Below are 12,613 nucleotides of genomic sequence, written 5' to 3' on the forward strand. Positions count from 1 at the left end.
AGCTTAGGCGAGACCCCTCAACGCCGCGTGGAGAATAAAAATAAAAGACGCCGCACGGAGAAAGAAAAAAAAACACGGCTTCACGACAAGGTCACCGTTTCTGCGTGGCGCCGGAACACGCGTGTACGTGCCGACGTCTCAGCCAACACTGCGGCTGCAGCGCAGAGGGAAGCAAGGGCGGATGCCCAGTCCGGCCAACGCTCGCTTCCACGGCAGAAAACGAAACTTCACGGAGCGGGCTAAGTTCGCGTCCGGCCGGAGGGAGCGGCGCACGCGCACGGCGACAGTCGAAGGTAAGGGGGCTACGAGGGTGTTGAGAGAGAGGGCGAGGGGAGCCACCGAAGCAACAGTTGCCCAGGCCAAATCCGCTTCACTGCCGCCAATTCCCTCACCTGCGGCGGTCCCCGCGCAGCCATCGTCGTGACGCCTCTTCCTCTTCACAACCACAATCTCTCTGTCTCGCCGTGCCTTTGCCGCCCGCTCCCTGAAGTTTCGTTTTCTGCCGTTATCGCGAAGCGAGCGTTGGCCGACACGGGCAGTTTCGTGGCCCTCGCTAGATATGTGCTTGCGCGCCGCGATATTTCACGAATCGCACCGTTCGTACATCGTGCTATGGTGCATGATATTTCAAAATAAGTCCTTTAAATTCGAACAAATTTTTGGGCCCCTGCGAGTTAGAATTATCGAGATTTGACTATACATGGAAGTCAATGGGATTTAGGTTTGGACCGCGAAAACGCGACGTAGCAGCCGGGAAAATGCAGCAGCGAGAAAGGTATCAATGGGGTTGCACTATTAGAAATCTTTTCCGGTAAAAATAAATTCATTTTTCTTGATATTCGGTATGGTTTGATGATACGAATTTCGGATGATACGAATATTTCACGCGACCCCGCGAGATTCGTATCACCGAGATTTTACTGTATTCAGTTCCATCAAGCGCATTAGAGATGCTGCACTTTTTGAAGGAGCGCACGATCAAAGTTCTTGGGTAAATGGCATCCTCCTTGCGGTGCACGCAAAAAGCAGACAGTTTTAGTTTAGCGTTAGCGTAATAGCGGGGTTACGGGAAATAGCGTTACCGTTCCGCAAATGAACTTTGCAGAAAGAGAGTTTTAGTATAGCGTGATAGCGTAGTTTACGTGCGGGACACTATTCCATTACGCTTTGAATTTCGCATACATAGGGCACCTAAGTCTATGTGTGTGTGCGTCCGGAAAGTGCGAGAGGCAGCGCAATGGAAGCCAGGAGCGCGTTGTATTTGTACTTCACATGTCCGTCGATCTGCAACGAAACAGACAAGCAGTACAAGCTGTCTACCATAGCCTCCGAAATCCTCCCATCTCACAGGTCATATGCCGTCGTCGCGCCTATCTCCCGACTTTATCGACAGGTGGCGCTCACGTCTCGAAGAAAATTTCGTTCGTTAGGCTTAGGCGCGTTCAAAACGAGAAGCGATCTCGAAAACTCTGCTAAATTATCCATAAAAACATATTGTCGATCCTGCCTGAAGGTGCGCAAAAGCTATTTACGCAGTCATTTCCTACCAACGGAGTGAATTATTCAACAGCAACTCCAAATTCAGTTCGAAGCGGGCGGCCGGGACCACCGCCATGTTTTACGTACACTACGTAAACACGCTAACACGGTAACGTTAACTCTGAGAAATAGCTTGCGCACGGTAAACGGTATCGCTCGTTTAGCGTTCTGCGCATGCGCATTTCGATCCCGCTATTCCGGTACGCCCGCTATTCCGGTAACCACGCTAAACTAAAACTGTCTAGCACCTCCAACGATGAACGTTTTTCATATCTATGCCAAAGTCCTGCCCGGTTTAAACGTTTGCCGTTGCCTCTACCACTAGCACAAGTGTTCGTTAGAAAGCGACACTGTAGTGGCGTTGCCTGTTTGGTGCCTTTACGATAACGCCATGCCGCACACTGATTCTACACCATTGCCCCCTCCAACGATGAACATTTTTCATATTGATGCCAAAGTCCTGCCCGGTTTAAACGTTTGCCGTTGCCTCTACCGCTAGCACAACTGTTCGTTAGAAAGCGACACTGTATTGGCGTCGCCTGTTTGGTGCCTTTACGATAACGCCATGCCGCACACTGATTCTACACCATTGCCCCCTCCAACGATGAACATTTTTCATATCGATGCCAAAGTCCTGCCCGGTTTAAACGTTTGCCGTTGCCTCTACCTCTAGCACAACTGTTCGTTAGAAAGCGACACTGTAGTGGCATCGCCTGTTTGGTGCCTTTACGATAACGCCATGCCGCACACTGATTCTACACCATTGCCCTCTCCAACGATGAACATTTTTCATATCGATGCCAAAGTCCTGCCCGGTTTAAACGTTTGCCGTTGCCTCTACCGCTAGCACAACTGTTCGTTAGAAAGCGACACTGTATTGGCGTCGCCTGTTTGGTGCCTTTACGATAACGCCATGCCGCACAGTGATTCTACACCATTGCCCCCTCCAACGATGAACATTTTTCATATCGATGCCAAAGTCCTGCCCGGTTTAAACGTTTGCCGTTGCCTCTACCTCTAGCACAACTGTTCGTTAGAAAGCGACACTGTAGTGGCATCGCCTGTTTGGTGCCTTTACGATAACGCCATGCCGCACACTGATTCTACCATTGCCCTCTCCAACGATGAACATTTTTCATATCGATGCCAAAGTCCTGCCCGGTTTAAACGTTTGCCGTTGCCTCTACCGCTAGCACAACTGTTCGTTAGAAAGCGACACTGTATTGGCGTCGCCTGTTTGGTGCCTTTACGATAACGCCATGCCGCACACTGATTCTACACCATTGCCCCCTCCAACGATGAACATTTTTCATATCGATGCCAAAGTCCTGCCCGGTTTAAACGTTTGCCGTTGCCTCTACCTCTAGCACAACTGTTCGTTAGAAAGCGACACTGTAGTGGCATCGCCTGTTTGGTGCCTTTACGATAACGCCATGCCGCACACTGATTCTACACCATTGCCCTCTCCAACGATGAACATTTTTCATATCGATGCCAAAGTCCTGCCCGGTTTAAACGTTTGCCGTTGCCTCTACCGCTAGCACAACTGTTCGTTAGAAAGCGACACTGTATTGGCGTCGCCTGTTTGGTGCCTTTACGATAACGCCATGCCGCACAGTGATTCTACACCATTGCCCCCTCCAACGATGAACATTTTTCATATCGATGCCAAAGTCCTGCCCGGTTTAAACGTTTGCCGTTGCCTCTACCGCTAGCACAACTGTTCGTTAGAAAGCGACACTGTATTGGCGTCGCCTGTTTGGTGCCTTTACGATAACGCCATGCCGCACACTGATTCTACACCAAAAGCACCTCCAACGATGAATGTTTTTCATATCGATGCCAAAGTCCTGCCCGGTTTAAATGTTTGCCGTTGCCTCTACCGCTAGCACAACTGTTCATTAGAAAGCGACACTGTAGTGGCGTTGCCTGTTTGGTGCCTTTACGATAACGCCATGCCGCACACTGATTCAACACCAAGAGCACCTCCAACGATGAACGTTTTTCATATCGATGCCAAAGTCCTGCCCGGTTTAAACGTTTGCCGTTGCCTCTACGGCTAGCACAACTGTTCGTTAGAAAGCGACACTGTAGTGGCGTTGCCTGTTTGGTGCCTTTACGATAACTCCATGCCGCACGCTGATTCTACACCATTGCCCCCTCCAACGATGAACATTTTTCATATCGATGCCAAAGTCCTGCCCGGTTTAAACGTTTGCCGTTGCCTCTACGGCTAGCACAACTGTTTGTTAGAAAGCGACACTGTAGTGGTGTTGCCTGTTTGGTGCCTTTACGATAACGGCATGCCGCACGCTGATTCTACACCATTGCCCCCTCCAACAATGAACATTTTTCATATCGATGCCAAAGTCCTGCCCGGTTTAAACGTTTGCCGTTGCCTCTACGGCTAGCACAACTGGTCGTTAGAAAGCGACACTGTAGTGGCGTCGCCTGTCTGGTGCCTTTACGATAACGCCATGCCGCACGCTGATTCTACACCATTGCCCCCTCCAACGAGGAACGTTTTTGTTATTGATGCCGACGTCCCGTCCGGCTTGAACGTTTGACGATGCCTCTACGGCTAGCACAACTGTTTGTTAGAAAGCGACACTGTAGTGGCGTTGCCTGTTTGGTGCCTTTACGATAACGCCATGCCGCACACTGATTCAACACCAAAAGCACCTCCAACGATGAATGTTTTTCATATCGATGCCAAAGTCCTGCCCGGTTTAAACGTTTGCCGTTGCCTCTACCGCTAGCACAACTGTTCGTTAGAAAGCGACACTGTAGTGGCGTTGCCTGTTTGGTGCCTTTACGATAACGCCATGCCGCACACTGATTCAACACCAAGAGCACCTCCAACGATGAACGTTTTTCATATCGATGCCAAAGTCCTGCCCGGTTTAAACGTTTGCCGTTGCCTCTACGGCTAGCACAACTGTTCGTTAGAAAGCGACACTAGTGGCGTTGCCTGTTTGGTGCCTTTACGATAACGCCATGCCGCACACTGATTCAACACCAAGAGCACCTCCAACGATGAACGTTTTTCATATCGATGCCAAAGTCCTGCCCGGTTTAAACGTTTGCCGTTGCCTCCACGGCTAGCACAACTGTTCGTTAGAAAGCGACACTGTAGTGGCGTTGCCTGTTTGGTGCCTTTACGATAACTCCATGCCGCACGCTGATTCTATACCATTGCCCCCTCCAACGATGAACATTTTTCATATCGATGCCAAAGTCCTGCCCGGTTTAAACGTTTGCCGTTGCCTCTACGGCTAGCACAACTGTTTGTTAGAAAGCGACACTGTAGTGGTGTTGCCTGTTTGGTGCCTTTACGAAAACGGCATGCCGCACGCTGATTCTACACCATTGCCCCCTCCAACGATGAACATTTTTCATATCGATGCCAAAGTCCTGCCCGGTTTAAACGTTTGCCGTTGCCTCTACGGCTAGCACAACTGGTCGTTAGAAAGCGACACTGTAGTGGCGTCGCCTGTCTGGTGCCTTTACGATAACGCCATGCCGCACGCTGATTCTACACCATTGCCCCCTCCAACGAGGAACGTTTTTGTTATTGATGCCGACGTCCCGTCCGGCTTGAACGTTTGACGATGCCTCTACGGCTAGCACAACTGTTTGTTAGAAAGTGGCACTATAGGGGTATCGCCTGTTTGGTGCCATTACAATAATGCCACGCTGCGCTGGTGCTACACCATACCGATATGACACTGGTCGAAATGGCGACATCGCTCGTGTACTTCAGTTGGCTGCTGACGTGGCTAGTAGCGGCTGCGATACGAACTTTTCTAGATGGCACTAACTATGCACCATTTATCAGTTTCAGTTAAAAACTGCCGCGTTTTTCAAAGTCCTCGAAAAAAGCCTACCCTGGAGTTTAACATATATGATTATTTGAAAAAGCTATCGGCCTAGATTTGAATAAATACGGCACTTTCTTCCCTATTATAATGCAATTCAATGATCTATTTATTACCAGTGGTTGAGTACTAGGGACAGAATTATAATGGGAAGTGCATACGTCATCGGGCTAGTACCTGAATATCCCGGAGAGTCTCAAATCGTGTCCTGCATTTTTCTCCATTCTCAGTCATGAAAGCTCTGTTCACTGTAATATTGAGGCCTCAGGAGTTCTCGACCATTAATTTATCACTTTAGGTTGACTTAATATAATTGCCTTTAGTGTCCCCTTAAAGGAAATAAACTGAAGCCGGTGTGATCATAGGTTGCCCGGAGTCGTTCCTTAGTTCCCAGTCACATTCAGTCACACAACCGCTTGGGAATGCGCCGTTAGACCCAGAAGTGCTGTGTTCCTTATTCAATGGTATTTATTCTCTTTTCAGTGAAGCCATTCTGGAGAAGATTATTGCCCAGACACAGCATGTGGCCCTGCGGTTACGGTGAGCTTTATTTTTTTGTCAGCATTACCAGATGCCAGTGCTTGAAGTTTCAAGTGGCACACCTGACTGTATTAGAAATGGGAGTGGGGTGCATAAAAAGTATTAGAGGAAAGAAATGGTTGTACTATATGCTGTGGGAAAAAACGCCTCGGTCCCGCGGTCCACGGCCACAGCTCCAGTCACGGCCGGCCGCGCCCAAGAACGCCCAGCCGCAGCTAGCGCGTCCGTCAACTTCCTCGTCCACAGCTGGCTCCCATGCCACAATTCACGTCAGCGTTCCCGCAACGCATACAGGGCAATCTCGTTCACACAATTCTGCATAATACTTTTTTTTTATGGAGCAGGACCATGCTCCAGGCCGGGACAATAGGATAAATATTTTCATGTGGTTATTGTAAGCGCCTTTTATGTCCAAAAAATTACACCCACTAATCACAGACGTTGCTTTTACTGTTCAACGTATGAAACGAGGTCGATAACACCGTCTATAAATGACTGTCCTCTGCGGAATCCATTCCTAAAGTCTGGCAAGGTGGCATTTTTCTCCAAGAGCCATTCCAATCTTGTCAGCACCATGCATTCCATTACTTTGCCGAGGTAGCTGGCTAGAGCGATAGCCTATACGACGAAAGTTCATATGGGCACTTTCCTGGTTTCAAAAGAGAAACTATATGACTGCACTTCCAGTTGTCCAGAACTGTCCCCGTGTCCCACGTATGATTGTAGAATGACAGAAGGATTTTCCGCGCTTCCTGGCTGAGATGACACAGAGCAGAGTAGGTGATGCCATCAGGCCCTGAGGCGGACGAGCGTCAGGATGCAGAAAGCACAGCATCCAGCTCATGCATAGTGAACGGCAGATCGAGGCGATCGTCACATGATGCCGGTGAGGTGGATGTACCTACAAGTAATTGGCAATAATCTTCAGCCACTTCCACTTGACTCCGACCTTGCTTTAGTGCCACGGCTCGAAAAGGATACAGTTGTTGCGTGGGTGCCTGAAGGCTCCGTACGATCTGCCATATTCTATACAGAAGCTTTTTTGGGTCCAGCAAACCACAAAATGTCCTCCAGCATTGCTTATCGAGTTTGTTGAGGTGCCAAAGTACATGTCGTCGGGCTCGGCGAGAAGTAGATAAGTCTGATGGTGACTTCGTCCTCTTGTACTTTCGTTCGGCGTCACGACGGATTGCGCGGAGGTATTCGTACTGCGTGTCAATCTGCGATCCGAGTCTGGTCACATTGATATTATCACGTAGTAGTGACGGTAAAGAAAGCAGTCGTAAAACTGTGTATGACAAAACTGGTTGTTTATTGGACGAACCTGTGCCCACAAAAGCAAGCTACACTCAAAGCACAACGATAGCGGCGAACACAGTCGGCGATCGTCGAAAATCTGATCAGCGGCGAAACGCGTCAGCTTTTATACCTGAGTCATTGAAGGTTCCAGATTAATCCCTGATGCCCGCGGGTCTTCCAGAAAGTTCTTGAGAATTCACGTCGGTCATACAATCGGATAACATAAGCGTCGGTGAAAACAGGCAACGGAAAGAACCATTGATAATGACACGTATACATGTTTATCTTTCACTGGTGGCCGCTTTCCACCGGCTAACAAATGTTAAATGTTATCGCTCGGCGCAGGACGCGCCTGTATCGGAAGTTTCTAGAACCTTATCGATGCTTCTTTTCGTTGCCTGTTTTCACCGACGCTTATGTTATCTGATTGTGTGACCAACGCGAATTGTCTAGAACTTTCTGGAAGACACGCGGGCATCAGGGATTAATCTGGAACCTTCGATGACTCAGGTATAAAAGCCGACGCGTCTCGCCGCTGATCAGATTTCGACGACCGCCGACTGTGTTCGCCGCTTTAGTTGTGCTTCGAGTGTAGCTTGCTTTTGTGGGCACAGGATCGCCCAATAAAGAATTAGTTTCGTCATACACAGCTTTACGACTGTTTACTTCAGCGTCACTACTACGTGACAATATTTTGAATATTTTTTGTGCTACAAAAATTACTTGTAGCAACATGGCGGCACCTACGCGGTTCCCGCTTTTTTCGCCCCGCTTTTCCTCTAGAGTTAGTAGTATACTAACTCTAGAGGTAACTCTATGATTGAAGCCGTTTCGGACCTGCGGTCATGGCACAAAGTCCAAAATCGGGCGGCGAAGGGTTCTTCCGTCCGAAATTTGAGACGTTCTTATACATTGACTGTATAGGGTACGTGGTGATGCCGCGAATCGGTCCGAATTATTGGGCATGTCGGACCCGGAGGCACTGCAGTTTCGGCGCAATAATACGTTTTGGAGCAGGCTGGCACAGATACAGTTGATTGGCGCTGCGTGGCACAAATGGCGCAGCACTTCCACTCCTGCATTTATCAGCGGTCAACATGACAAGCTACGACCTCTAGTTAAGGACATGAAAAAGATAAGGTGTCATCAGACACTAAGGAAATCTTGTAGGCACATGATGTCTATTCATGTGGCGCTGATGAACGTGGCAACGACAATGATCTATTAGCCCCGAGAACGAACAAAAGCGGCACTGCGAGCGCTGCTCGCATGACGTCATGGCAAGGATTTGCGCCTGTCGTCTGCTACAGTTCGGGCTGCGTCGGGCGCTTTTTGCAACGTTTCCGTTTGTTTGCTCTCGTTCCCTATGCTGGCGCACTTATGACAGTACTCTGAAATATATTTTGATGACATCTTCGTTTGTCAAAATTTATTGGAAAAGCTTACTTTCTAGACAACAATGCATTTCTCAAAGGCAGCGTTACAGTGCCGACCAACAGAGGTCAGTCCAGAGTGGTGTGGGTTTTTTATGCGCAGTTCTACAACCTGCAACAGTAGCTCACATGGATAATAAAAGCATAAACGCGAGAACTTAGGATAGAACAATCTGGTTAAGCGACCATACTTGCCGTGGTACAACAATCATGTAACAAACGCTGGCTATATATGACTTCTACAACATTTACCTTGATTATAACCAGCTAAATCTTGTTGCTCACAACGCTGTTCATTGGCAAAATATCGAATTTTCGCATTTATTCACAGAAACGTTGGGCAGTAAACACGAGGACTAAACAACACATCAGTATAGGTTCTGCCAGTACTGTTTGCTTTTTGAACTGCTTTTCAAAATTAAGCAGTTATTTCTTAACCAGTTAATTTTAACCCTTTCAGGCCCAAATTATTCTGTTCAATGTAAAAAATTGGTCTTTACAATTTGAGATGTGCATGATCGTGATAGGTAAAAACAATTTTTAATCTGTGCGCACACTTTCAATCAAAACTTTTTAATGATTCCAAATGGAATCAGTGGAACTTGGTGGACTTGAAATGCGTCGTTTCAAGCAATACATGAAAAGTCTAGTTTTGATGAAACTCTTTGAAGCAATTCTTTCTTTGTTGAGGCAGAGGTGTGTACCACACTTCTCGCACCGAATGCGGGAGTAAGAGCACATTCTTTATTTTTTTCTAGTTTGCGCGATAACTTCTTTTTCATCGGACGAATGAATGTCACCTCGAGGGATCAGCACAAGCTTCGGACTTTTCTTTTTCCCATAAAACTCGCATGTGCTGATTGTCGCCATCTGTTCCAAAAGAAAACCTTTCCGTATTACGGAGGGATTTCCCAAAAAAAGTTTATCTACATGGCATAAGCTCATATCAACAACATAAAATCAAAAAGCAGAGCAAAGCTCCACCAACAATACAGGCTCCAGACGCGATAATGATCCATCAGGTAACACACGCCCAAAACATGGTCAAGTACGGCATGAAAACGCCGTTGAGTGCGAAAACACGCGATTTAGCCAGTGAGGTAACATCAATCGAAAATGTATCGCGTGAGTACTCAGGGCCGCTACGTCCCAATGATTCCATGTGGAATCATCAAGATTCGCAAAGTTCTCCGGTACCCGCAAATACTTTTTGCCGATAAATTTACTGTGAAGGGATAGCATAACACCTAATGGTCAAAGTCCAAATGTTAGAGACAAAAATAAAATTATTGTCGTACTGCATGGTGAAAAGAAGAGGGGATCTCAGCGAATGGCGGGAACAGTGCAAGCGATTCTTTTATTTTTTTGTTCAGAGGTGGCAGCATTTCCATACCAGCTTGCCAGCATATGAGAGCAAGGGTAAATATGAGTTGTAGCGTGTGGGCTCTTGGTGTCTCACAGGAGACCAACCACCGCGGGTTCGAGCTTAGCGAGCCACAGGGCCGCAGCCGTCGCCTCCAGCACCGCTCGCGCGCGAGCTCAGAGGCCGCAAGGGGCTACCGAGCGACGCACGCAAAAAACACAGTAAAGCCCTGAGTTGACGGAATCCGTTTACTGAAACCGTCGGCACCAGCACTGCACAAACGCCCGCGCGGCGGGGAGCCAAAGGGGTCCCGCACCAGGGCGAAAATACAATAACAGGCGCCTATAGCACGTCGCGGCGAGAGCACAGGCTCAAGCTGGGACACGCCGCCAGGAAAAGTCCCGGCGGCTATGCTACTTGCTCTGGCGATAACCAATGGGTCAACTCGCGAGAGCACGGGCAATTTCCTTCGGCTTAGGCTTTCGGCAAGTGCGGCTCGGCGGGGTACGACCTCGCGCGAGCACTAATGGCACCGCTCGTCGGCTTAGCGTCGGGAAAGGATCAGCACAAAGTACGGGCTCCCCGCAGGGCAAAGGCACCGTGCGCGAGCTCCAGTCCCAGTCACAAAGGTGTCGGCGGACGAGAGGAAAGCATGAACGTACCGTGCGCTGGTCCCGGAGAGAAGTCCACGCTTTCCCGCCAGCAGCCGACAACCGCCGCGTCGTGACGTCAGCGCTCCGCCCCCGCCAACCGCCGCGTGCGCAGCGCCACCGCGGGAACCGGTTAGGCGGCGCGGGCGGAGAAGGAGGCCAGCGGGGACGATGGCGAGGGATGGCAGAGCAGGCGAAGCGCACGCGATCATGCCGGCGCAACCCTCAATCCCCACAAGCGTAAGAACAACCTTTTTTTTTTAAACCTGGGGTTGCCCACTGAGCTACAAAATTGATGATTCCATTTGGAATCACTGGGTCTTAAAGGGTTAAGCGGTGATCAATTTGAGTAAAGCTAATTGGGGCTTTAAACTGTTTGCCGCACACAAAAAGCGATGGACCAATATTTATTCTCTTTTCAGTGCTACATGCTCTACTCAGTTCAACAATGTAACGCTTCTTGTTGCTTGGGGAACTGTTCTGACCGATCTGCTTGGCAAAACTGACACAGCTGCTCGGCACAACTTTTTGGGCGAAATATGCCTTTTAGACCATATGGCTGCAGCCAGCAAGAAGCTGAAGCATCGTTCTTTAGTGGAATGGGACAGATAGAAAATATCAGCATTCACAGAAGGAGGTCAAAAATCAAGTGAATTCATATGAGGCTTGCATATATAGTGTCTTGTTTATGAGGCTGGTATACGAGGGGGTCTTTTATGGGCTGACGCAGTGAATAGTTTCAGTTCGTATAATAAAGCACCATTGTGTTTCGGGACATCATCATGCAGACGTAGTTGCGTGACGATGTTGCTTACGAAGCTGCACTCTGGTGCGTCGAGTATGTTATAGGCATTCCAATTGGTGGTGTAAATTACTTCTTCATGATTTCCATTCGAAGTTGTAGGAGCAGAAGGGTTTCGCGAACAATGCGCGCCTCGTCATAACCTCATAATGATTGTTGTTGCTTCCACTGCGGGAGGTGTCTACCCCATTGTCGACAAAGCCTGCTTGAGGCCACATTAAACATTGCATGGCAAGTAATGGCTTGGCTCTTGGATCTTAACCACGAACCTTTTCTTTCATGTGATTGCCTAACAGACATGAAGCGCAGTCGTGTTAACAGCGATGTAGAACGCTTTTCTGGGTGGCTGTTTCGGAGAAAGGTGAAAGTAGTAGCACATTTTTTTCTTAACACATGCAAAACTGCATGAATTGTGAAAATTTGTGGCTTTGAGTAGAACAACTCAACAGAGCAATAAGCAGTATCCTACTCTAACAACTGATTTATATATAAAGTTGACACCAAAAACCAATATTGCTGTTCCGTGTAAAATGAAATGTCTGTCATAACTAAGTACTAAAGGAATATTAAGCTTGGAGCGAAGCATCGCACTATTAATATTTTCCATACTGAAATTTCATACCTTCTCTTTACAGAATTTATGACCAGACACGGCGCACCTCTGAGTTGCAAAAGCAGTAAGCCCTGCAACTCTATATAGCTTCGATATCGAAGCAGCAAATTTTTACAATTCATGCAGTTTTGAAAAAGAGACTGTACTTTAGGCGTGACAGCTGAAAGCAGCCAAAACATCATTCAGGAAGTACAGTTAGCGCGCTGTAACATTCGCTGTGCTGGTCGCACTCTACGTTGGCTGCAGATAAGATTGCTGCAATATCTTTTCTTTTTATTTTGCCACACCCCGATTGGCTACGTAGCGCACAAAAACGCGTCGCTGAAGAATAAACGTGATTGTCTTCCTGGCACTGCGTAGGTCGTCTGTTCCTTGGGCCGGGTCCTGCCGCTCTCGGCGTCGAGCCGCCGAATACGTAAGAGCGCCCCATACACCGAGCATGCACGAAGCGAACGAGCGCGCCGGAGCGAGCAGCATCTTGGCCGTGACGTCACTC

The 12,613-nt window shown here is 48.4% G+C and overlaps 2 protein-coding genes across 2 annotated transcripts in view; both read left to right on the forward strand.

Annotated features, from left to right (window-relative positions):
* Positions 1-5,961, forward strand: part of LOC119434867 (mediator of RNA polymerase II transcription subunit 17-like) — a gene marked incomplete at its 5' end in the record, with an annotated part of 50,551 nt that extends 44,590 nt beyond the window's left edge. The window contains one exon of the mRNA XM_049659624.1: positions 5,901-5,961. Coding sequence (XP_049515581.1) covers positions 5,901-5,961 — 61 coding nt within the window. The remainder of the gene's footprint in view (positions 1-5,900) is intronic.
* Positions 1-12,613, forward strand: part of LOC119434866 (mediator of RNA polymerase II transcription subunit 17-like) — a 109,487-nt gene that overhangs the window by 12,350 nt on the left and 84,524 nt on the right. The window contains 1 exon segment of the mRNA XM_049659623.1: positions 5,901-5,957. The gene's annotated coding sequence lies outside the window, so the exon portion shown is untranslated.

This window comes from Dermacentor silvarum, unplaced genomic scaffold (assembly GCF_013339745.2).
Source record: "Dermacentor silvarum isolate Dsil-2018 unplaced genomic scaffold, BIME_Dsil_1.4 Seq296, whole genome shotgun sequence".
NCBI classification, from domain to species: Eukaryota; Metazoa; Arthropoda; class Arachnida; order Ixodida; family Ixodidae; genus Dermacentor; species Dermacentor silvarum.